General features: G+C 44.5%; 1 protein-coding gene across 1 annotated transcript in view; it reads right to left on the bottom strand.

Annotated features, from left to right (window-relative positions):
* GRIK3 (glutamate ionotropic receptor kainate type subunit 3) overlaps positions 1-25,993 on the bottom strand; it is a 162,313-nt gene that overhangs the window by 24,441 nt on the left and 111,879 nt on the right. Inside the window, exons 7-10 of the mRNA XM_070764460.1 lie at positions 24,580-24,723; positions 17,684-17,791; positions 11,326-11,439; positions 3,504-3,707 (exon numbers count right to left, since the gene is read on the bottom strand). Of these exons, the coding sequence (XP_070620561.1) occupies positions 3,504-3,707; positions 11,326-11,439; positions 17,684-17,791; positions 24,580-24,723 (570 nt within the window). The remainder of the gene's footprint in view (positions 1-3,503; positions 3,708-11,325; positions 11,440-17,683; positions 17,792-24,579; positions 24,724-25,993) is intronic.

Genomic DNA, 25,993 nt, shown 5'->3' with positions numbered 1-25,993 from the left:
AACACTAGACTACTGGAACCACCAGAAGTTGGGAAACAAGCCGTTTTTGTGCTCCAGAGGGCCTTTGAGTGGGGGGGGGGGAGGAGGAAGCTTTTTTCGCCCTTCCCAGGCATTGAATTGTGGGTGTGGGCAAGTCAGCGGAGAGGGGCGGCATGCAAATCTAATTGATGATGATGATGATGATGATGATGTGCAATAGCGCTTGCCCATGCTCTTTCGGCACCCAAGGAAAAAATGGTTTGCCATCACTGGTCTAGCCAAACAGCAGCCAGTATTTTCCCTCCAGGATTTATTTATTTATTCTTTGTCCAATATACAATACATATGGAAGAGAATAGACATTAAGTAATATATATAACGATAGAAAGTAAAAAAGAAGAGAAGTAGATGGGAGGGAGAGAATATATATGATATAAGAGATAAGGAGAGAATATATATGATATATATATAGATAAGGAGAGAATATATATGATATGTATAATATATATATATATATATATATATATATGTGTGTGTGTGTGTGTGTGTGTGTGTGTGAATGATGAGGCAGCAGCCATCTCGATCACCGGAACATAGAAACTTTAATAAAACCACTTAGCTTTCGTTAGCGTGCTGCTAACTTCGTCAGAAGTTAGCAGCACGCTAACGACTCTGACGAAGTTAGCAGCACGCTAACGAAAGCTAAGTGGTTTTATTAAAGTTTCTATATATGATATATGAGATAAAGGAAACACAATTGGACAGGGGACGAAAGGCACACTAGTGCACTTATATACGCCCCTTACTGGCCTCTTAGGAACCTGGAGAGGTCAATCGTGGAGAGTCTAAGGGAGAAGTGTTGGGGGTTGGGAGTTGACACTATTGAGTCCAGTTATGAGTTCCACGCTTCGACAACTCGATTGTTAAAGTCATATTTTTTACAGGATGGAGGACCTGATGGAGCCTATGTGCTTCTGTCTGAGAACGTCACAATCCGCGTGCCCAGAAGGAAGGGGCCAGGCCCCCTATGGCCTTCTGCTCTTGGAGCTTCGGTCCATCATCAAATGGCTTAAAGATGCTGTCGGTGGCAGAGGCTCCATTAATAAAGAGACGACTGGAGAAGGACCTGCCTCCCCCAGGTATCCGAGGCTAACAAGGTCTATTTGCTCTGAGGTCATCCCACCTTGCCAGCTGATTTTTTCTCTTGTTCAAATGGTTGACAGAAACTGACAAAAACGAGTCCCATTGCAACTTGGGCATCCAGATTCCAGCGTGCTGAGATTCTGGGCTTCCATCGATCTTCCGCTAATTATGCCGGATGCCACTCGGAGCAATGTCATTTACAGCTCCAATTAAAACAAGGAGCCCACTTAGCGTTGTGGAGGGGGAGGGAGGGTCATTAATGCTTGAAGGTTGTTTGAAGGGGGAGGGACTTGACTTCAGAATATGCTTCCAATAACTGTAAGTGGTGATTACTTGCGGAAAGTGTGTTTAAAAGTGTGTTACTTTTAAATTACCCTCTCAAGCCTCCTATTGGAAAATGACTTCATATCTCGTTTGTGTACAGCAGTGTTTCCCAACCTTGGCAACTTGAAGATATCTGGACTTCAACTCCCAGAATTCCCCTGCCAGCGAATGCTGGCTGGGGAATTCTGGGAGTTGAAGTCCAGGTATCTTCAAGTTGCCAAGGTTGGGAAACACTGCTGTACAGGATGAGCCACTATCCCAAGGGAAGTGGAGGACGGAAGCAAAGGATGGATGGCCAAGTTCCTTCCCCACTCAATAACTAAATAAATAGCATAGTGTAGAGTAGACCGGTGTTTTTCAACCAGTGTGCCGTGGCACACTAGTGTGCCGTGAGACATTGTCATGTGTGCCATGGGCAAATTAAACATGGGTCCCCAAATTATGGCCCACATGCCAGATTCGGCCTGTGGAGGCCATTTATCCGGTGCTCCGCCAGCCGCCTCCATCCAAACATAAAAATTCCCCCCACAATCCCTCCAGCTGTCAGCGACCGGAAGAGTGGAGGCACAGGGAACGCTCACTGACCAATCACCTTCTAGGATTCATCCCGACCACTAGCGGTGAACCAATAGCAGGCCGCCTCTCATCCATACCCTGGAAGGTCCCCGCTCGGGCTGCTGCGCATGTATCATCATTGCTGCGGTGAGTAATTGAAGATGCTACTCCTCCCAATGGTCCCGATTTCTAGTCCTGGTCAAGACTGGAGGTAAATGTTGCCACCACTAGATGAAGCCTCAGCCTCAGCTGGTTATGTCTATCCCGATGGTGTATATGGATTTATTATATATTTATTTATTTATTTATTTATTTATTAGATTTGTATAAATCAACAGGCAAAAACATCATGTAGAAATCCAATATTAAAACAGTTTTAAAAACCCTTATTAAAAAGCAATCATAGAACCCAAGCAAACCATGCATAAACCGAAACAGCTAAGGGTATATTAATTTCCCCATGCCTGGTGACATAGATGGGTTTTCAGGAGTTTGCAAAAGGCAAGGAGGGTGGGGGCAGTCCTGATCTCTGGGGGGAGTTGATTCCAGAGGGACGGGGCCACCACAGAGAAGGCTCTTCCCCTGGGTCCCGCCAGACGGCATTGTTTAGTCGACGGGACCCGGAGAAGGCCAACTCTGTGGGACCTAACTGGTCGCTGGGATTCGTGCGGCAGAAGGCGGTCCCGGAGATATTCTGGTCCGGTGCCATGAAGGGCTTTATAGGTCATAACCAACACTTTGAATTGTGACCAGAAACTGATCGGCAACCAATGCAGACTATGGAGCGTTGGTGTGACATGGGCATATTTAGGGAAGCCCATGATTGCTCTCGCAGTCTACTCCAGTGTTTCCCAACCCTGGAGGCTTTAAGATGTTAAACATCTGCACATCTTAAAAGTTTCTAACCTTGAGAAACCCTGGTTTGTTTGTGACAATGCTCTGGGGAGGAGTGGCATTCTGGCACCTCCTTCCTCTGTTCCTTCCCTCTAAGCCAAAACTAAGTCAAACTCCATGAATTATGCGAGGCGGCTGACAGGCCAAACTCATTTTATTTGGGATCTTTGGCCTGCCGCTATTTATTTTAATATGCTATTTTTTTTACTGCGGGAAAATGGGAGTGGGGATTGTATGAGGTTGATAGTATGTAGCCGTAACAAATTCACCAAGGTCATCCTTTGTCTCTGCACCCCTGCACCAGCATGGAAGGAGATGGGTGGGAGGAAGAAGGTGCATCTTATATACCGAAAAATACTGTAATTCCAGAATTTCCACAGCCAGTTTTGGGGAAAGAAAAATAGGGTAAAGCGAAATTTTCCCCATTCTTGTTTATATCTGTTCATTGTTACAGATTTTTCCTGTTATGCTTAGATGTAGTGGTTTCATAGTTTGCACTGAGTATAGTTTCTCATGGAATTTCATGGCAGTTTAAACAAGTATTTTAAGAAGCAATGGAGGAAGAGAAAAAGAGGAAGGTTCCCTGGCGGAAAAGGCCTCTCACTTACGTGGTCAATCAGCTCCCTTATCATGCCGTTCCACTGGCCCTTCTCGTCCTGGGCTCCGTACTTCCCATCTTCCACCAGCCGGATCTCATAGGAGAAGCCCAGGATGCGGGAGACTTCGGAGAGGAGGTCCACGCAGTAGCCTTCAAAGCGCCGGTTCCCGGACAGAACCGTGTCCGACTTGGCAAACATGACAAAGGGCTCTTCCTAAGGGCCAGAAAAGATAACACAATCAAATGAAGGACAAGGCCATTGAATTCAACACACACATACACAGAGAGAGAGAGAGAGACAGAGAAAGAGAGAGACAGACAGAGAGAGAAAGAGAGACACCGAGAGAGACACACAAAGAGAGAGAGGGACAGACAGACAGACAGACAGACTGACTGAGAGACAGAGAGAAAGAGAGACAGAGAAAGAGAGAGACAGACAGAGAGAGAGGCAGAGACAGAGACAGTGAGAGGGACACACAAAGAGAGAGAGACAGACAGAGATTGAGAGACAGAGAGAGAGAGACAGAGAGACAGAGAGAGAAACAGAGAGAGACATAGAGAGACTGAGAGACTGAGAGACAGAGAGAGAGATATAGAGAGAGACAGAGAGAGAAACAGAGAGAGAGAGACAGAGAGACGGAGAGAGAGACAGAGACAGAGAGAGAGAGACAGAGAGAGAGAGACAAAGAGAGAGAGAGACAGAGAGACAGAGAGATGGAGAGAGAAACAGAGAGAGAGAGACAGAGACAGAGAAACAGAGAGAGAGACGGAGAGAGAGACACACACAGAGAGAAATACAGAGAGAGACAGAGACACTGAGAGACAGAGAGACAGACTGAGCCAGGGAGCTGCATCTCCAAATCATGTGGCCAGCTGGAATGGCTGCAGCAACATTTTCTGGCATTGACCTCTTAACCAACGTGATCATTCAACCCCCACATCGCAACATCAGCATATGTAGAATTGCCTTGGCTTCGCCAGCTTTGGCCGATCAGATTCAAGCAAAGTTAAACGTTCTGAAATGTCACTAAAAGCAGTCTGGCTTCTTACATTGGGTTCTGGCTCTTAGTGCTCAAACATATGGCAGAAGGCCAGGTTGCTGGTGGACATCCCTCCTCGTGTCCAGTCGAGCACTTCCTCGCATCTCCAGATTTCTGCATCCATGAAACTTTGAACTGTTCTTTCTCCACATTACATGTAAATCCAAACTAAACTCAAAAGGCAATGCCTGCCTTGCTCTATCCCGGTGATGCCGAATCTTTTTTCCCCTCGGGTGCCAAAAGACCGTGGGCGTGCAATTATTGGGCATGCGCGAGTGCCCACACCCATAATTCAATGCCTGGGGAGGACGAAAACAGCTTCCCCCACTCCCCGGAGGCCCTCTGGAGGCCGGAAACAGCCTGTTTCCCAACTTCTGGTGGGCCCGTAGACTCACGTTTCGCCCTCCCAAGGCTCCAAAGGTTTCTCTGCAGCTGGGAGAGGGTAAAAACGTCCTCCCTCATCCTCCTGGAGGCTCTCTGGAAGCCAAAAACGCCCTCCCAGAGCCTCTGCATGAGCTAAAAATCAGCTGACACTTGCGCATTGGAGCTGAGCTATGGCAATGGCTCATGTGCCAGTGGATATGGCTCAGCGTGCCACCAGTGGCACCCGTGCCATAGGTTTGCCATCACTGCTCTATCCAGTAGTGTTAGAATGCTAGTGTCCAGACCGGATGAGAAAAGTTTGTGACCAGGGTCTGCCTCAAGAGCAACATGATTGAGAAATGTAGACAGTATCGGAAACAATGATGGGGGCCCTGAACACAAGGCATAAAAACAGACCCCACGTGCTACGAAATTGGCACAATGGTCAGACTTGTAGCCCACATCTGGGGGCATCTGGAGGCACCTGACGGCTCCCTGAACCTCAGGAGCCCCCAAAGCTGCCCCTCAACACTGTCAGTCTACTAAATCTGCACTTCTATTCTACTAGTTTTTCTCATCATTCCTTTCACCCATTTCCTCCCACGTTGACTGTATGACTGTAACTTGTTGCTTATATCCTAAGATTTTTATTAATATTGCTTCTTCATTGCTTATTTGACCCCATGACAATCATTAAGTGTTGTACCACATGATTCTTGACAAATGTCTTTTTCTTTTATGTAAGCTGAGAGCATCTGCACCAAAGACAAATTCCTTGTGTGTCCAATCACACTTGGCCAATAAAATTCAATTCTATTTCTATTCTATTCTATTCTATTCTATTCTATTCAATTCTATTTCTATTCTATTTTATTCTATTCTATTCTATTTCTATTCTATTCTATTCTGTTCTATTCTATTTCTATTCTATTTCTATTCTATTTCTATTCTATTTCTATTCTATTTCTATTCTATTTCTATTCTATTTCTATTCTATTTCTATTCTATTTCTATTCTATTTCTATTCTATTTCTATTCTATTTCTATTCTATTTCTATTCTATTCTACTTCTATTCTATTCTATTCTCCACCAACAAAGCAGCCACGGCTCTGAGCAAAAAGGTTCCTTCCTAAACCCTGCAAGGCACATAGTCAGAGGCACTTTCGCAATTTATTAGTGGAAATGGCCAGGCGTTCAATTTTCAAGCTTTCAAGGCTTGCTAATAAATTTATCAGCAAGAGTGCCCTCGATTTCAAGATCTTCACAGTTCTTCTAAAGCCTGGGGAAAGCAGAACCATCTGTTGGGCGACACGATTCTTCTCCCAACATGTTGCTGCAAAATATGAGCAGACGGGTGTGAAAAGGAGGGAGGGGAGTGACTGGACTCCTTTCCTCGCCCTTCCCTCTTCTAGATCGCAGTTCCCGCCAGCAACGTTATTACACGCAAAGCAGCAAAGAACAAGAGAGCATCTCCCTCCCTCGCCCTCGAAATTGTCCTTGCTCTCATGTAAGAAAGACAAGGTCTACAACCACCAAGCGTTTACTGGGTTCAAATCTCGCAAACAAGGAGATTTTTCCAGTAGAAATTGCCTCTGAGGGACTTGAGTAACAGGACCAAGGAAAGAAAAAAATCCTACCACAGGTGGGTGAGTGCCTGCTAGGTTCTGAACGGGTCCAAAGACGGGCTACAAAAACGGTGGAAGGTCTTAAGCATCAAACTTATCAGGAAAGACTTCATGAACTCCATCTGTAGAGTCTGGAGCAGTGTTTCCCAACCTTGGCCACTTGAAGATATCTGGACTTCAACTCCCAGAATTCCCCAGCCAGCGAATGCTGGCTGGGGAATTCTGGGAGTTGAAGTCCAGATATCTTCAAGTGGCCACGGTTGGGAAACACTGGTCTGGAGGACAGAAGGGAAAAGGGGGGACATGATCGAAACATTTAAATAGGTTAAAGGGTTAAATAAGGTTCAGGAGGGAAGTGTTTTTAATAGGAAAGTGAACACAAGAACAAGGGGACACAATCTGAGGGGAAAGCTGGGGGAAAGATCAGAAGCAACGCGAGAAAATATTATTTGACTGAAAGAGGAGTAGATGCTTGGAACAAACTTCCAGCAGACGTAGTTGGTAAATCGCCAGTAACTAAATTTAAACGTGCCTGGGATAAACATCAATCCATCCTAAGATAAAATACAGGAAATTGTATCAGGGCAGACTAGATGGACCAGGAGGTCTTTTTCTGCAGTCAATCTTCTATGTTTCTATGTTCTTCCATAACTGTTCCCAGACCCAAGTCCAAGTCGTGTGGTTATCTCTTTTGCCTGCTAGTTCTTTTTAAAGTAATGTCCATGTATTACTTTGCTTTGCCATGCCTCTTGTCTATTCTTTATTCCGTCTCCTATGTAGATTAATTTGAACGGTCTGCTATTCCGTAAGCCTTCACGGTATACTAGTTTCAATGCAACTTCTCCACTACCCTTCAGGTATTTTTCCAATGCCTTTTTTTTTCTTGTGGTGTGCGGTGTTCCTGTAAAACATTCCAGTACCACCTATTTTCATTGGCAAATAAAGTTTATCAACATTGCTGCATTTAAAGGCAGGATCCACTGTCCTTATTTTTCTGATCTTCCTACCCAAAGCTTCTAGTCCAGCTTGAGTCAAGCCCACTACTCCACCTGTATAGCTAACGACTGGCCCAGGTGTTAATTGCCTTGATGGTATTTCATTTACTGAGTTTGGAGTTTAAAATCTTCACTTTTCTGATCTATTCACTACAGTGTTCCCTCGATTTTCGCGGGGGATGCGTTCCGAGACCCCCCGCGAAAGTCGAATTTCCGCAAAGTAGAGATGCGGAAGTAAATACACTATTTTTGGCTATGAACAGTATCCCAAGCCTTCCCTTAACTCTTTAAACCCCTAAATTACATTTTCCCATTCCCTTAGCAGCCATTTAGATTATTACTCACCATGTTTATTTATTAAAGTTTATTTTTTTTAAAAAAGTACTAAAGGTGGATGAAAGTTTGGCGATGACATATGACATCATCGGGTGGGAAAAACCGTGGCATAGGGGAAAAAACCACAAAGTATTTTTTAATTAATATTTTTGAAAAACCGTGGTATAGACTTTTCGTGAAGTTCGAACCCGCGAAAATCGAGGGAACACTGTACTATCTTTTGACATTAGTGTGTTTAATGTTATGAGCCTGAAGGATGCCCTGATATTTCTCATGCGCTTTTGTATCTAGACTCCTGATTCTATTTCCATACAGCATGTTGATTCCTTCAGTTTTCATTATTTTCCCCCTGTTGATGATACAGGTGGCACATTTGCCCACTCCAAACTCCATTGCAATATTTTGGTTGTCAGGATTAATCATATCCTGAGGTAATATCTCAATGCAGAAGGAAGGCCTACGAAGAGTCATTCTGAGGCAATTAAGCAGGCAACAACCTCATCAGGTGAAAAGTATTTAAATACGCAAGAGCTCTCTGCTCTCTCTATCTCTGCTCTCTGATCCTGCTCTGTGTGAAGTGTGCTTTGAAGTTGCTGTATTGATCTGTTGGTTCCTGTGAGTTTTTGTAACTGAGATAGTTGTAGTAAGATACTAGTGTGATATACGTATAGTATAATACAGTTAGTATAAATAAGAAGTAAATATATTTTTCTAAGACTTCCTACTGCTGCTGTGTTTCACTGAAGACTTCCACTCCATATCTATTGGTCTGTGGCTGGCTGGTTGGGTTGGTTAACTGCTTGGGCTGATTTGCTGCTTGGGCTGGCTAGCTTCCGAAAGTGCAGCTTCGATATTGGTTTTATATTCGGACAGTGTGGAGCGGTGATTCTATTTCAGATAGTGTTTTGCCACACAGCTTCAGATCATCCACGTAAAACAGGTGGGATAGTCTCGCAGTTGTTTTGGATGTTTGATAGCCATAGCTTGACATGTCCAATATTGTTAACAGAGGAATCAATGCAATGACAAACAGCAGTGGTGAGAGTGAGTCTACCGTCATTGACCGGGAAATGTGTCTTTCATTGCGCCATTGATCTTTACACAAAGCTTGTGATGTTTCTACTGACTCTTGTTATTTCTAGGTACTGATTTTCCAGCCTTGGGGCAGGGAGTCAAATTCCTTCTTGCAATCAATCCACACCACATTCACGTTGGTCTTCCTTCACTTGCAGTTTTCCAGACTCATCTTGCTAAGTCAGAGATGAACTTTTGTTGTCTTCTGTTTAGGTGGAAAGAGCTTGATTTCAACTACAGGGGGTGGACAAAAAAATGGAAACACCTGACTTTTTTGGCATCATCATGTTTGAACATGTTCAAATCAATCAAAGCTTGGCATATTTTAATGTTTGTTTGTTTTTTAAATTCTGTTATTTGATATGGTTTTTTAAAACTACCATTTATTTATTTATTTATTTATTTATTTATTTATTTATCTATCTATCTATCTAGAAATGGCAGACCTCTCAGACTTTCAAAGAGGCCAAATTGTTGGTGCTCGAATGGCAGGCGCTAGTGTCACAGAAAGTGCCCAGATGTTTGGCGTTTCAAGAGGTCGTGTCTCAAAAGTCATGACTGCTTTGGAAAGAGAAGGGAAAACGTCCTCAGCCAAGCACAGGTCTGGTCGAAAGTCAAAGTTGTCTGAGAGAGACCGGTCGGACTCTAAAGCGAATGGTTAGAGCGGATGGCAAGACCACAGCTCCTAAAATCACTGCAGAGCTCAATAGACACGTACAGAATCCAATTTCCACAAAAACTGTTTGAAGGGAGCTTCACAAATCTGGATTTTCAAGGTGTTTCCATTTTTATGTCCACCCACTGTAGATGCTATTGGACTCACCAGCTACTGCACCCGTTAATAATTTCAAAGCTCCTGATAAACAAGTAATTGGCCTGTGGTTGTTGGTGCTGCCCCTTTGTTGGATCTTTTATTATTAGATAGACTTTGCCAGATATTAACCAATATTCAACTTCGCCTCTTTATTTATTTATTAAATTTATTTGCTGCCCATCTGAAGATTCTGGTGACTCTTGCTAAACTGCTTGGCAACGAAAGGGTTCAGACCAATTAAGTGCAGTTCCACTTCACCTGGTGCTGACCAATTGTTAATCTGTTCTCATTTCTTATTCTTATCCACCTCCTTTGTCCAAGCAGCATTTTTGTTTGGGTTGTCCAATAATTGAACCTAGAATTGCACTGTTTCTTCCTTGTCAGATGTGTTGACTGGTTCACTGCATTATCTCCATTCAATGGATTTACAGAAATGTTTCTGATTTGACCGGCATTGTAGAGTCTGCCTCTTGTGTGCAATTTGAACTTTGTATCTGCTGGTCGTCTTCGCTATAGCTTTTAGTTGTGCTTTGTAATTTCCACTGCTTCCTTAATCTTATGTGTTAATAATATACCTTTATTACAGTCAAATACCATCAATATAATAATAATAATGATGATGATGATGATGATGATGATGATGTCTGGTTTGGTGCTGCAACCCAACAGGACCGACACAGACTTCAGAGGAGAATCAGAACTGCAGAGAAAACAATGGCTGCCAACCTGCCTTCCATTGAGGACCAGTAGACTGCACGAGTCAAAAAGAGGGTGGGGAAAATATTTACTGACCCCTCACATCCTGGACACAAATTGTTTCAACTCCTACCCTCAAAACGTCGCTGCAGAGCCCTGCACACCAAGACAACTAGACACAAGAACAGTTTTTTTTCCGAACGCCATCACTCTACTAAACAAATAATTCCCTCAACACTGTCAGACTTTCTACTAAATCTGCACTTCTATTCTACTAGTTTTTCTCATCATTCCTATCACCCATTTCCTCCCACTTAGGCCTATATGACTATAAATTGATGCTTGTATCCTAAGATTTTTATTAATATTGCTTCTTCATTGCTTATTTGACCCCTATGACAATCATGAAGTGTCGTACCACATGATTCTTGACAAATGTATATTTTATTTTATGTACGCTGAGAGCATCTGCACCAAGACAAATTCCTTGTGTGTCCAATCACACTTGGCCAATAAAATTCTATTCTATTCTATTCTATTCTATTCTATTCTATTCCATTCCATTCTATTCCATTCAATCCAATTCTATTCTATTCTGTTCTGTTCTATTCTATTCTCCACCAACAAAGCAGCCATGGCTATTCTATAATAATACAAAAAAACCAAGAAAACCCCCCAGAAAAACAGAACATCCAAGAACCAGTGCCAATTTATCGATCATCTATGTTAACTCATGAAGAAAAATTATTGGGCAAGCAATTGTTTATGGAATCCCTTCCTGCCTAGTTACCCAGAGCCGGTCAGGGTTTTTCTTTGTCCGTTTTTTGAGGAATATATTTATCTCAGATCAGGAACAATACAGGAAAACAGAATTCCCAAATAACCTACCAGAACTGTGGTAACCACCAAAGATCTATTGGTCAGGGAGTCCGTCACGTTGGGCCCCTGCTTTCGGGCGACTTCAGTGATGTTTAGCCCATCTGAGGGATTCCACACTCCAACCTGGGATAGGGACAAAGGCTAGGAGTCAGGAGAAAGCAAACTAGAAACGTCCGGTCCTGAGAAAAAAAACAGGTGGCGAAGAAAGGTGGTCAATAATTTGAAAACCCTAAATGAAGGCACAGGAAACTCAAATGGTGCCACCAGTAACCTTGGAATAAAAGTAAAGGGAGTGTTTGTTCAGATGGTACTTCCTTCAGTTGAAGGCAAATAGTTATAGTTATATATTCGTTCTGTGAACAGGTTCTTAAGTAGAAAAGTTTGTAAGTAGAAGCTATTTTTTCCCATAGGAATCAATGTAAAAGCAAATAATGTGTGCAAACCCATTAGGAAAGAAATAAAGCTCAGAATTTGGGTGGGAGGAGGAAGAAGAGGAGGAGGAGGAGGACAGTCACTGCTGAAGGAAGAAGGGGAGGGGAGGGGGAATCAAAAAAATCCAAAATTTTAGGACTTAAAAGAAAAAAGAGGGGCTCTGAGGTGGCGAGGAGGAGCACACGCCTCCCATACACCCGGCGCGAGGCTGCCTCCCATACACTGCACCAGAGAGTAAAACCCAGGCAGGCGAGAGGGGGAGCACCACCGAAAGGCTCCTCTGGCAGCCCAGAAAAGTCCAAGATGGCCGGGATTAAAGGGGGAATGGCAGGAAACTGGCCGGGCCTTCGTGCTGCTCTCAAATTTCCTGGGAAATTGTTCTGTGCTTGGGTTCTTAAGCAGAGGCAAAAAAAGTCTTGAACACCCAGTTCTTATCTAGAAAAGTTCTTAAGTAGAGGTACCACTCTGTGTGTGTGTGTGTGTGTGTGTGTGTGTGTGTATTCGTAGATTATCACAGGTATATTTAGATTTATTATTTAGATTTGTATGCCGCCCGTATAGGTATGTAGGTCTTGGCCAATTCAGGTTTCTCCCCATGTCAGTTTCAGAGATTCCTGGCGACATTTTAACAAGGTCCCACTCGTCATCTTCAGGCTGGTGCTTTTGGCTTTGTGCTTTGTTCACCCACAGACAGACAGACAGACAGACAGACAGACAGACAGACAGACAGACAGACAATTTGGTATTGTCCCCGTGTTATATCTATGCATATCACCAATATGTACTTGACAAATAAATAAAAAACAAAGCAAAGCAAAGCAAAATAAAATAAAATAAAAATTGTGGTGACCCGAACTGGATGAAATATTCCGCCCAGGAGATTCCTAGAGAGGCCCCACAGAGGCTTCTCCCCACCTTTTCCGTCCCTGTTTCCTCCCAGGAGATTCCTAGAGAGGCCCCGCGGAGGCTTCTCCCTGCCTTTTCCAATTACATTTTGGGAGGCTGGGGTTTGCAAGTGGAAAATGGTTCTTGAGAAGAGGCAAAAAAAATATCTAGAAAAGTCCATAAGTAGAGGCCTTCTTAGGTAGAGGTATCACTGTACTTCTGTCTGTCTGGGAGGTGCCCCTGCCTCACAGATGAGCAAAGCAAGGGGACCGCTTGGTTTTATCTTCAGTGGGAGGGGGCTGTGCTGTGTCACAAAGCTCATTTGCTGGGTGGCTTTGCCTGAACATTCAATGAAATGAGACCCCCCCCCACCCCCAGCCTCAACCAGAGACACTTCAGATCCACAGGTGTCTGGTGCAAATCGGCATGTTGAAAAAAAGAAAACAAATGTGTGTTGCAACGTGACAACCAACCCCAGCCTTTGGTGATTGTGTCAGATGTAAATATGGGACTCCTGAGTTGTGTCCACCATCTCCTCCCCCCTCCCAAAGACACATTGGAACAGCCCTGCCATCATCCAAAGATTCATCCTTGAAACAGGTTGTTCTCTGAAAGGGAGGCTTTAATACGTGTGTCCTGCAGAAAATGTGGACTGCATAATGATTTCAAATGATCTTTCCAAAATGTTGGGAGATACATCATCGATGTCCATAAAGCTTACAAATGAGAAAACAGGACGTAAAGATTTATTCCCCATTTCCTCAGATGGACAAAAGGATCCAGTCCCAGTCAAACCACGGCATTATTTATTTATCTATCTATCTATCTATCTATCTATCTATCTATCTATCTATCTATCTATCTATCTATCTATCTATCTATCTATCAATCAATCAATCTATCTATCTATCTATCTATCTATCTATCTATCTATCTATCTATCTATCTATCTATCTATCTATCTATTGGATTTGTATGCCGCCCCTCTCCGTAGACTCAGGGCGGCTAACAATAATAATAAAAACATCATGTAAATCCAATACTAAAACAACTAAAAAACCCTTACTGTAAAACTAATCATACATATAAACAAACAAACATACCATGCATAAAATTGTAAAGGCCTAGGGGGAAAGAGTATCTCAGTTCCCCCACGCTTGACGGCAGAGGTGGGTTTTAAGGAGCTTACGAAAGGCGAGGAGGGTGGGGGCAATTCTAATCTCGGGGGGGAGTTGGTTCCAGAGGGCCGGGGCCGCCACAGAGAAGGCTCTTCCCCTGGGCCCCGCCAAACGACATTGTTTAATTGACGGGACCCGGAGAAGGACCTAACTGGTCGCTGGGATTCCTGCAGCAGAATCGTGCAGCTTTTTAAAAATAATAATAATAATAATAATAATTTTAGAACACTCTACTACCCACCTGTTTAACCCACAGGAAAACAAATGAACAGCCACACAAGGAAAGAATTTACACTTCTTGGTTTGCTGTTTATCTGAGAGCTGCCCCCCTCCTTTTTCTGACAGTAAGCAGTGGGGTGAAGACTTGTGGTTCTGATGGGAAGCCAAACACCCAGATTCCCCACTCCCCCCAGGGAGGATGACTTCAGCAAGACAAAGGCGTCTCCGCAGGGGCCGGGAAGCTGATTGCACTCATTGTTGTTTTGCAAAGCCCTAACAGATTCCTCTAACTGTGGCATTCAAGAGCACCAAGTACGACATTACCAATCTGCAAGTTGCACAAGACGAGAAAGTGCTAAACCGGAAACCTTAGCAAATGTGAAACACCGAACAGAAGGCTCAAGTATCAAGAGGATTCGATTCCATTGGGGACGCCATTAATTCACATTACATCCCGACAAGGCTGCCTTGCCCCACTCTGCGGAGATTTGACGCAGCCACTTTAAAGCCTCTCTGGAGCTCAGGAAAAGCTTTAAATACACACTCAGGAGGAGGGCGGCTGCCTTCAGGGGGCTCAAACAACCAGGAAACAAGGAAAGCGAACAAAGGGTGTTGGTTTCTTGATGGCAGGGGTCTTGCAGCCTCCGGTTACTGCCCTCGGGAACTGTTCGTGCTAAAGGAGATGTGGGAAAGTGCACCAAATGTCACAAGGGAGATTTTCCCCCCTTCATAAACGCCCTGTCGTAGAGCTACATTGGCCACCACTATGGCATCTCCGATGGACACAAGGGAAATCATGGGCCTCCAGGACCAATAGGACATCCACAAGTGCTGGTTGGTGTGGCCACATCAAACTCTGTTGTTTCTTCCCCCAAACCCAAAACATAAAGGTCAAAGAAAGAAAGAAAGAAAGAAAGAAAGAAGGAAGGAAGGAAGGAAGGAAGGAAGGAAAGAAGGAAAGAAGGAAAGAAGGAAAGAAGGAAAGAAGGAAAGAAGGAAAGAAGGAAAGAAGGAAAGAAGGAAAGAAGGAAAGAAGGAAAGAAGGGAGGGAGGGAGGGAGGAAGGAAGGAAGGAAGGAAGGAAGGGAGAAAGAAAAAACCCATGACATTTAGGAGTCAACCAGCCTATAAATTAAAATCTAAAAAGAATTTTTTTTAAGGTAACAAGTGGATCCTATCCATGGGAATGTCACCAAATACTTCTCTAGTCCCTCATTAATGTAATCCAGCCTTGATGGGACCACATGGGCTATTAGAAACTTCTTCATAGCTAAATCCATGACCCCCTTGCCCTCCAGCTACCCCACATCTGGACAGCTTTTCATCACACAATGGCTCTCCTTGTTTCAAATTGACCCGGTGTCTTTTGTGGCACCTGTATCCTGGCACAGAAGTGTCCGAGCGTGGTGGCTTCAAACACAGGCTCTGGGGCTGAAGTCTGAAGACCCTCCTCGTTGAGGAACAAGCTCATAAAATCATACATCACAATGTACTCCCTGTTAATGACTACTTCACCTAACAACACAAGAGCACGCAATAGATACAAACTAAAAGTAAATCGCTCCAAACTAGACTGCAGAAAATACGATTTCAGCAATAGAGGGGTCACCGCCTGGAATTCACTACCGGACTCTGTTGTTTCTTCCCCCAACCCCAAAACCTTCAACCTGACATTATCTACAATAGACCTCCCCCCTTTTCTAAGAGGTCTGTAAGGGGCGTGCATAAGCGCACCTTTGTGCCTACCGTCCCTGTCCTAATGTCTTTTTATCTTTTCTATCTCTACTTTATACTATATTATGTTAAACATGCTACAATATAATACTATATTTGTACGACAAATAAAATAAATTGAAAAGAAATATTTCACTCTCCTGAATGACCTAGGCTGGATTGCCAGATGGTTTGTGTGTTTGTGTGTGCATGAACTTACCAGTGTGTGTGGGGGGGTGCTAGTGATGGGAGGGATGGTGGAAGGTGGGGGGCTGTCTCATTTCACCCCTAGAAAACATGCAAGAGTCTTCCAACCAATCTAGCCAAACCATTCACTGCTGATTCAAGGCCTGAGTTTCAAGAAAGGGATGGTAAAAGGTCTCTTGCTTTGAGCAGAGGATTGGACTAAAACAGGGGTAGGCAAAGTTGGCTCTTCCAAGAGGTGTGGACTTCAACTCCCAGAATTCCTGAGCTGCCATGATTGGCTCAGGAATTCTGGGAGGTGAAGTCCACAAGTCATAGAAGAGCCAACTAGAAGATCTACAAGGTGCCTAGGATTCTATAATATTTTCTATATTTTTAGGCTAGTATGAAGGATAGAGATGGAGAAGCTGAAAAAACTGTTATTGATTCCAAAATACTTTAAGGAAAGATGAACCCAAATGGGACCCAGCCCCCACTCATGCAAGGAACCTACGGCAGAGTAGAGCCCACCATCTTGAGGGGTGGGGTATTTGTTTCTGTTGGGACTCCAGCACATCCTCCTCCCTTGGAAGGTGCTTGTCAGGTCCAAAGTCATTATGTGAAGTTAGAGGATTTTGGCCGGACACAGCGGTGATAGGGAAACGGGAGGGGTGACAGAGAGAGAGATTGATACCAACACACATCCCTTTAGGCAGAGTCCAAGGTCAACTGAACTAATGAAGAAACCAGTAACCCCTGCACTGGAATGGTCCACATGATTGGTCTTGCGGGTGTGGGGATGTGAAATGAACTTTAACCTGGATGGGAACTTGTTGTGGTTAGCTCTGGCCCAGCTCCTGCCCCAAGGACTGTGGATGTGGGGGAGACATCCACATGCTGCAGGCCTGTTTTGCCCCTGGTGGAATCGGCTGATGAAGGCTCCTCTGACCAAGAAGACATGAGTGACAGGGAGGAGGAGAGTGGGGCAGACAGCTCAGAAGGAGATCAATTCTCTAGCTCCTCCTTGGATTCAGAACAAGAGTCAATGATACAGCCACGCATGTGGAGAGCGATGCATAGGCAGCAACAACTGAGAGATTGTTATCAAAGAAAATGAGGCCACCTGTGGTTGGGTGGGGCTGTGGTCATTAGTGAGGCTGCTATAAAGAGCAGCCTGTGGGTTTGGCCATTGTGGAGGATTATCTGATCATTGTGTTTCGTGACTGCTTTACTGACTTGGACTTTTTGTGTGCTGATTTTTCCCCGCTTTGAAACTAAACCAGAGCAAAGTGTGTTTCACTTTGTGAAAGAAGAAGGACTGTGAATTGCCTCACAGCTGCAAGCTAAGTATCTCAGAACTGATAAGGGACTTGTACAAATTACCAGTTTGGTTGGAGACAGTGCTCTTTGCTATACCAAAAGAGGGCTTGGTTTAAGTGAATTTTCATTATAAAGAACATTGTTTTGAATTTTCAAATGTGTGTGTGTCTGAAATTTGTACCTGTGAATTTTCGGGAGGAGTCTACCAGAGAGCCCGACAGAACAGGAACTGAAGGGACAATCAGTGTTGGAATGAAGGTGCCACGAAGCCAAAATGGCCAAGTTAATAAATCAAACCTTGTGTGAAGAGAGCACAGGAGCGGAATGTGATTTATTTCTGAAATCTATTTGGTTCGCTGACAGTGCTCAAGAGTGGGGTTCTGACAGCCCCTGAGACCTTCCCTGAGATGCACAAGTAGAAGCAAAGAAGCCACCAACCTTCTCCAGCCCATCCTCCTTGAGGCTGATGATGTCCAGATCAAAGTCAGTTCGGAGCCCGCTGGTTTTGTTGAAGGCGATCCGTCCTGTTAAGCCCTCCCACTGTGCCTGAAAGGGAGAGCGGAAGGAACGGTGTGGGTAGGGGTGGCACTAGGGAAGGGGGGGCGATGAATGAGGGCATAAAGGAACTCTGCGCCAAGTGCATAGGTCAGACGTGAGCTGCCTCTTTTAGCTTTGCTAAACCCGTCACCGCTTCCTTTTCTTCACCCACTGCTACTTACTTACTTATTTATTTACTTATTTATTTACTTACTTATTTATTTACTTATTTATTTACTTACTTACTTACTTACTTACTTACTTACTTACTTACTTGCTTACTTGCTTACTTACTTACTTACTTATTTAATGGATTTGTATGCCGTCCCTCTCCAAAGACTCGGGGCAGCTAACAACAGTAGTAAAACAATGTACAATAATAATCCAATAAATACTAAAAATGATTTAAAAAACCCATTAATATAAAAAAAACCCAAACATACATACAGACACACCACACATGAAATTGTAAAGGCCCAGGAGGAAAGAGAATCTCAATTCCCCCATGCCTGGCGGCAGAGGTGGGTTTTAAGGAGCTTACGAAAGGCAAGGAGGGTGGGGGCAATTCTCACTTAGAAATGGTTGGTGCCCACTGCATCCGGTTCACTGGAGAGAATGATGAAGTCTTGCTGAGCTCTGAGGCCTGAAGGGAGGAAACCCCTTGGAGCTTTGGGTAACACAGCCTAGAGCAGGGCTGGGCAAAGTTGGCTCTTCTATGACATGTGGACTTCAACTCCCAGAATTCCCAGGTATCTCCTATACCTTTCTTCTATTCCTATATCTCTTCTATTCTTTCATTGATATGTTCTATTCCTATATCTTCTTTTCTATTCTTTCTTAGATATATTTTACTATGAGTATCTCCTCTATAACCTTCATCATGTATTTTACTATGTGTGTGTGTGTGTGTGTGTGTGTGTGTGTGTGTGTGTGTGTGTGTATATATATATATATATATATATATATATATATATATATATATATATATATATATATTTGTTTTCGTAAATTTTCACGGGTATATGTATGTAGATTGTTCTGAGTTCGGGTTTTGCCCTGTGTAATGTTTTGCATGTCTATGCGACGTTTCGGTGAAATCACATTCACCATCTTCAGGCTGGAGTTCCAATCTCTGTGTTGTTGTAAATGGAATATTAGCAAACTGAGGTTTGCTAATATTCCATTTACAACAACACAGAGATTGGAACTCCAGCCTGAAGATGGTGAATGTGATTTCACCGAAACGTCGCATAGACATGCAAAACATTACACAGGGCAAAACCCGAACTCAGAACAATCTACATATATATATATATATATATATATATATATATATATATATATATATATATATATACATACACACACACACACACACACACACACACACACATATATATATACACCCACTAAAACCCACATTGCGTATTGGACAAAATAAACAAACAAACAAACAAACAAATAAATAAAATAAAATAAATAGCATGATTTTGCAACGAGATAAAACACAAGGAAGCAGGGAACCCTGGGATAAGACTGATCCCAGAGGAAACACAACAGTTTTGTGTTTTCTGACAGTCTCAAAATGGGTGAGCAGTGTGGTCGGGCAGTAGGAAAAGCAAGTAGGATGCTTGGCTGCATAGCTAGAGGTATAACAAGCAGGAAGAGGGAGATTGTGATCCCCTTATATAGAGCGCTGGTGAGACCACATTTGGAGTACTGTGTTCTGTTCTGGAGACCTCACCTACAAAAAGATATTGACAAAATTGAACGGGTTCAAAGACGGGCTACAAGAATGGTGGAAGGTCTTAAGCATAAAACGTATCAGGAAAGACTTAATGACCTCAATCTGTAGAGTCTGGAGGACAGAAGGAAAAAGGGGGACATGATCGAAACATTTAAATATGTTAAAGGGTTAAATAAGGTTCAGGAGGGAAGTGTTTTTAATAGGAAAGTGAACCCAAGAACAAGGGGACACAATCTGAAGTTAGTTGGGGGAAAGATCAAAGGCAACGTGAGAAAATATTATTTTACTGAAAGAGTAGTAGATCCTTGGAACAAACTTCCAGCAGACGTGGTTGGTAAATCCACAGTAACTGAATGTAAACATGCCTGGGATAAACATATATCCATCCTAAGATAAAACACAGGAAATAGTATAAGGGCAGACTAGATGGACCATGAGGTCTTTTTCTGCCGTCAGTCTTCTATGTTTCTATGTTTTAAGAGCAGCCAAAGTGGACCTTTGCATCTAGGTAGCCTGGGAATTGGGAATAAAGTGACCTCTGGATTTCCTTCCTGGCTTTTAGTCCAAGTTCTGTCCTTGCTTACAGCAGGTCAATTTGAAGGCTTGACTCATAACCAGACAGCAAGGAAGTCAACAGCTGTGTCCCACCCCTCCTGCTCCTGGACAAGCGGTTTTGAGTAGCCTCCTTCTTCTGACCCTGAAAATGATAGGTGCAGCCTCCACTACAAGTAATTGCACAGCCATCTTTCTCCATGATATGGATGAATTATTTTTAAAGCTTTTCAAGTAGCTGGACAACTCTCCACCCTGAAGCAGAAGTGGCCCAGCTTGTGGACAAAAACATTTCCTTCCCAATGCGACGTAAGTGTAGTCTCTTTCTCCACATTGTGCATAATGTTACATACCAGGATCCCTGTCCTGTCGGGCCACCTGACACAGTAGCAGCGAGAGGGACACGGGAGGAGTGTGTGTAAGAGAGAAAGATTGGAAATTGCTGTGGTTGGCTCTGGCCCAGCTCCTGCCCCAGGGAATGGGGAGGTGGATGCAGGGGAAAATTCAACATGTCACAGGCCTGTGTTATTGCCGACAGAGTGAGTTCAGAGTTTAGTTTCCTCGGACAAAGAAGAAGGTGGGAGTGACTCGGCAGAGGAGGGCTTGGCACACAGCCCAGGCAGTCAATCTCCCTTATCTTCCCTTGATTCAGATGATGACATTTTGGACCCACGCAAGCGCAGAATTATGCGTAGAAGAGACCAAATAAGGACATATTACAGGAGATAAGAGCGGCCACCTGTGTTTGGGTGGGGCTCCAGTAATTCGGGCTGCTGCTATAAATAGCAGCATGTGGGTTTGGCCGTTGTGGAAGAGTATCTGATCGGAGTTCATCAGGAATCTTGTGTGGCCTTTTCACGCCTTTGAAACCAAAGCAGAGCAACGTGTGTGTGTCTCACTTTGTTGGAAGAAGAAGGGGTGTGAAGTTTCTTCACAGCTGCTAGCTAAGTACTTAATGACTGCTTAAGGGAAATTGTACAGACTACCCGGTTGTTTTGGGAAGAGTGCTCTTTGCAATACAAAAAGAGTGCTTTGTTTATTTTGACTTTTGGGATAAAGAACAGTGTTTTGAATTTTCAAACGTGTGTGTGTGTGAAATTTGTACCCTTGAATTTTTGGGAGGCTCCTACCAGAGAGCCCGGCAGAACAGACACCACCACACAATCCTTGTGCAGAGTCCAAGGTCGACTGAACAAGAAGCCAGGACCCCCTTTCCTGGATTGGTCCACAAGATTGTGCTTGTGGGTGCGGGGTTGTGAGAATGAACTTCAACCTAGAGGGGAACGGAAGGGAATTTTAGTGTTGGTATCTGTTGTCAGTGAACCAACTAGCATCTGAGAAATAAACCACAATCCACTGTTTTGCTCTCACAGAAGGTTCAATTTATTAACAAAGCCATTTTGGATTCGTGGCCGTCAATACCAACACTAAAATCCCCTTCCGTTCCCCTCTAGGTTAAAGTTCATTCTCACAACCCTGCACCCACAAGCACAATCAGGTGGACCAATCCGGGAAGGGGGTGCTGGCTTCTTCAGTTGTTCAGTTGACCTTGGACTCTGCACAAGGAATGCGCGGTGGTTTCCAATCTCTCTCACACACACACTCCTGCAGTATCCCTATCACTGCTACTGTGTCAATCATTTAGAAACATAGAAACATAGAAGTCTGATGGCAGAAAAAGACTAACTTCAGATTGTGCCCCCGTGTTCTTGTGTTCACTTTCCTATTAAAAACACTTCCCTCCTTATTTAACCCTTTAACATATTTAAATGTTTCGATCATGTCCCCCATTTTCCTTCTGTCCTCCAGACTATACAGATTGAGTTCGTGAAGTCTTTCCTGATACGTTTTATGCTTAAGACCTTCCACCATTCTTGTAGCCCGTCTTTGGACCCGTTCAATTTTGTCAATATCTTTTTGTAGGTGAGGTCTCCAGAACTGAACACAGTATTCCAAATGTGGTCTCACCAGCACTCTATATAGTGGGATCACAATCTCCCTCTTCCTGCTTGTGATACCTCTAGCTATGCAGCCAAGCATCCTACTTGCTTTCCCTACCGCCTGACTTGCACTGCTCACCCATTTTGAGACTGTCAGAAATCACAACCCCTCAATCCTTCTCTTCTGAAGTTTTTGCTAACACAGAACTGCCAGTACTTCATTCCAATTACCATTGAAACTACCAGCCACTTAAAATCTGATCTTGTTTGCATTTTATCACCGTTCGGCGATGATCCATCAAGCCTGAGAAACCACAAGGAAACCATGAGAGAGCCCTGGGTTACCGAGCTTTGGCACCAACGTCAACTGATGTTCCAACAAAAGGGACATGAGCCAAGCGTAGCATTTTGAGAAAAAGGGAATTTTCAGGAAAGGAACCTGGGCAGACCAGCCCCTTCAAAAGAATCTGGTTCTTATTCCAAGGACAAAGGCATGAACAGACTGACTCCCTGTTTTCTATCTTTGTGTGTGCGCCCGCAGGAAGCACTTCAATTTTTCATGCACACAATGATGAGGTCATTGCGTGACCTCCTCAACAATCTGAACAGTACTTGAGCGTATCTGCTGCTCTTGTGGCAATTACTTCTACTTGAGACGGCAGAACCCTTGGAAATTATGCATCTGGTGGAGAGGTGACAAGTGAATTAGTGGGCTCCGTCTACCACTGAGACGGTTCCGTCTGGCTTGCTTGAGAAATGTCAGGATGAGGACCTAGCTGGCTAGCCCAACCAGAGTAAGGAGTATGACTATTATTATTATTATTATTATTATTATTATTATTATTATTATTATTATTACTACTACTATTATTATTATTATTATTATTATTATTATTATTATTATTATTATTATTATTATTATTTAGATTTGTATGCCGCCCCTCTCCGTAGACTCGGGGCGGCTTAGAGCAATGATAAAAACAATATACAGTGATACCTTGTCTTACAAACTTAATTGGTTCTGGGACGAGGTTCTCAAGGTGAAAAGTTTGTAAGATGAAACAATGTTTCCCATAGGAATCAATGGAAAAGCAATTAATGCGTGCAAGCCCAAAATTCACCCCTTTTGCCAGCACCCGTTTTGCGCTGCTGGGATTCCCCTGAGGCTCCCCTCCATGGGAAACCCCACCTCTGGACTTCTGTGTTTTTTCGATGCTGCAGGGGAATCCCAGCAGGGGTATCCCAGCATCGCAAAAACGAGCGCTTCACTGGCAACAGAAGTCTGGAGGTGGGGTTTCCCAGCGAAGGGAGCATCAGTGAAATCGCAGCCTCGCAAAAACACCTAAGTCCTCAAAACCCCACCTCCAGACCTCTGTGTTTTTGCAATGCTGCGATTTCACTGTGGCTCCCCTTGCTGGGAAACCCCACCTCCGGACTTCCGTTGCCAGCAAAGCGCTCGTTTTTGTGCTGCTGGGATTCCCCTGCTGGGATTTCCCTGCAGCATCACAAAAACACGGAAGTCTGGAGGTGGGGTTTCCCATGGAGGGGAGCCTCAGGGGAATCCCAGCAGCGCAAAAATGGGTGCTTTGCTGGCAACGGAAGTCCGGAGGCGGGGCATCCCAGCGGCGGCGGTGGGTTTGTAAGGTGAAAATAGTTTGTAAGAAGAGGCAAAAAAATCTTAAACCCTGGGTTTGTATCTCGAAAAGTTTGCGTGACGAGGCGTTTGTAAGATGAGGCATCACTGTATAATGACAAATCTAATAGTTAGAATCTAAAATAACAATAATAGTAGCTCCACCGAAGCATTCCTTCCGTCTAAAAATTGCCCTGACGACATGAAGTGTTACAGCCGGGGTGGGCCACCATTCCCAGCCCTACTGGAACGAGCCAGGAGCGCACTACCGCATGGGATTCAGCTTCTGTGCATGTGCAGAAGCTGAATTTCGTGCAAGCTCATGTGCGCATGAGATTTCCAGGGGTTTTTTTTTTGCTTCTGCGCATGTGCAGAAGCAAAAAGAACCTGGAAACAAGCAAAAGGATAAGTGCCTGCTCACCGCTGCCCAACGCCATTCGCGTCCCCCTCGCTCACCACCGTTCACTCACTGCTGTGAGCGGCCCGCCTACCTGGTCTGCCCACCTGCCGTTTTCACCGGTGGAACGACGGTTCCGGGTGTTCCGGCTTCTGCCCATGTCTGGTTACAGCCTATAAATCCGTCCGTGCCTGGGGGTCTAACAGCCAAGCCCAAATCCCTCGCTCTGTGGCTGCCTCCTGAGCAATTTATTTATTTATTTATTCAATTTTTATGCCGCCCTTCTCCTTAGACTCAGGGCGGCTTACAACATGTTAGCAATAGCACTTTTTTTTAACAGAGCCAGCCTATGGCCCCCACAATCTGGACCCACCTCGGAAGGATGGAAGGCTGAGTCCACCTGGAGCCGGTGATGAGATTTGAACTGCTGACCTACAGATCTACAGTCAGCTTCAGTGGCCTGCAGTACAGCACTCTACCTGCTGCGCCACCCCGGCAATGCCGATCAGAGTCTAGGGCTCTTCTTACCTCTTTGATAAAATTCATAAAGCGTCCACCGAATCGCCAGGCTTTGTGTCGATGGCACTGAAGAGAGTTGACGGTCATCTGAGGGGCCCGTTGGTAACACACAGAGACGATGTGGACGGCATCGTACAACAGGGCAGCGTCTGTCTAAAATGAAGGCAGACAGTGTAATTGTTTTGACCACCTACAGCCACTCCAAAAACAATCCTCCCCAGCTGCAAATGTTCTCTTGATCCTCTAGCTAAGCTCACTGTGAAGAGCCACTGCTTCTACTATGTAGGGTCTCCTGCACCAGCAGGGGGTTGGACTAGATGACCTGCAAGGTCCTTTCCAACCAGGGGTGGGCTCCAGCTGGAACCTTAAATTGGACTCGTGAGTGCTTGCAGGGCCAGGGCAATATTGCTTCTGCACCTGTGGTGGTGGCAAAATCGCACAAGAAGCCACAGGAGCGCCCATGTTTCAGCATGCGTGGAAGCAAGAAAACCTCGCCGAAACACGGGCGCACCTGTGGCTCCAACTAGCAGCCCACCCCTGCTTCCAACTCTAATAATAAATAAAAATAAAATACCCTAAAAACCAAGTGTTGGTTATAACCTATAAAGCCCTTCATGGACCAGGATATCTGCGAGACCACCTTCTGCTGCACGAATCCCAGCGACCGGTTAGGTCCCACAGAGTTGGCCTTCTCCGGGTCCCGTTGACGAAACAATGTCGTCTGGCGGGACCCAGGGGAAGAGCCTTCTCTGTGGCGGCTCCGACCCTCTGGAACCAGCTCCCCCCAGAGATCAGGATTGCCCCCACCCTCCTTGCCTTTCGTAAACTTCTTAAAACCCACCTCTGCCGTCAGGCCTGGGGGAACTGAGACATCTCCCCCTTGCCCATGTAGTTTTTGTGTATGATTCGATTGTGTGTTGTTTTTTTTATATATTGGGGTTTCTTTTTTCGACTATTTAATCTAAAACTGTAATCTAGATTTTTAAATATTAGATTTGTTACTATGTACTGTTCTTCACCATTGTGTTGAGACGCCCCGAGTCTGCAGAGAGGGGCGGCATATAAATCCAATAAATCTAATCTAATCTAATCTGCCATTGGCTGACTGGCCATGCACCCAGGCTTCCAGGAATCAATCCTGACTCCGGGATAATATTATGAGAAAAACTCCCTCCTGCTGCAGCCTCTTTGCTTCAAAGACTTCCTTCTCCTAGGATTCTTGCCCTCCGGAAGAAGGCGGCACGAAGGTTATCTCCGGGACTGCCTTCTGCTGCACGAATCCCAGCGACCAGTTAGGTCCTACAGAGTGGGTCTTCTCCGGGTCCCGTCGACTAAACAATGTCGCTTGGTGGGACCCAGGGGAAGAACCTTCTCTGTGGCGGCCCCGGCCCTCAGGAACCAACTCCCCCCAGAGATTAGAATT

The sequence above is a fragment of the Erythrolamprus reginae genome, chromosome 11 (genome assembly GCF_031021105.1).
Source record: "Erythrolamprus reginae isolate rEryReg1 chromosome 11, rEryReg1.hap1, whole genome shotgun sequence".
NCBI lineage: Eukaryota > Metazoa > Chordata > Lepidosauria > Squamata > Dipsadidae > Erythrolamprus > Erythrolamprus reginae.
Note: the sequence above shows the minus strand (reverse complement) of the source record. Positions and strands in the feature narration are given on the sequence as shown.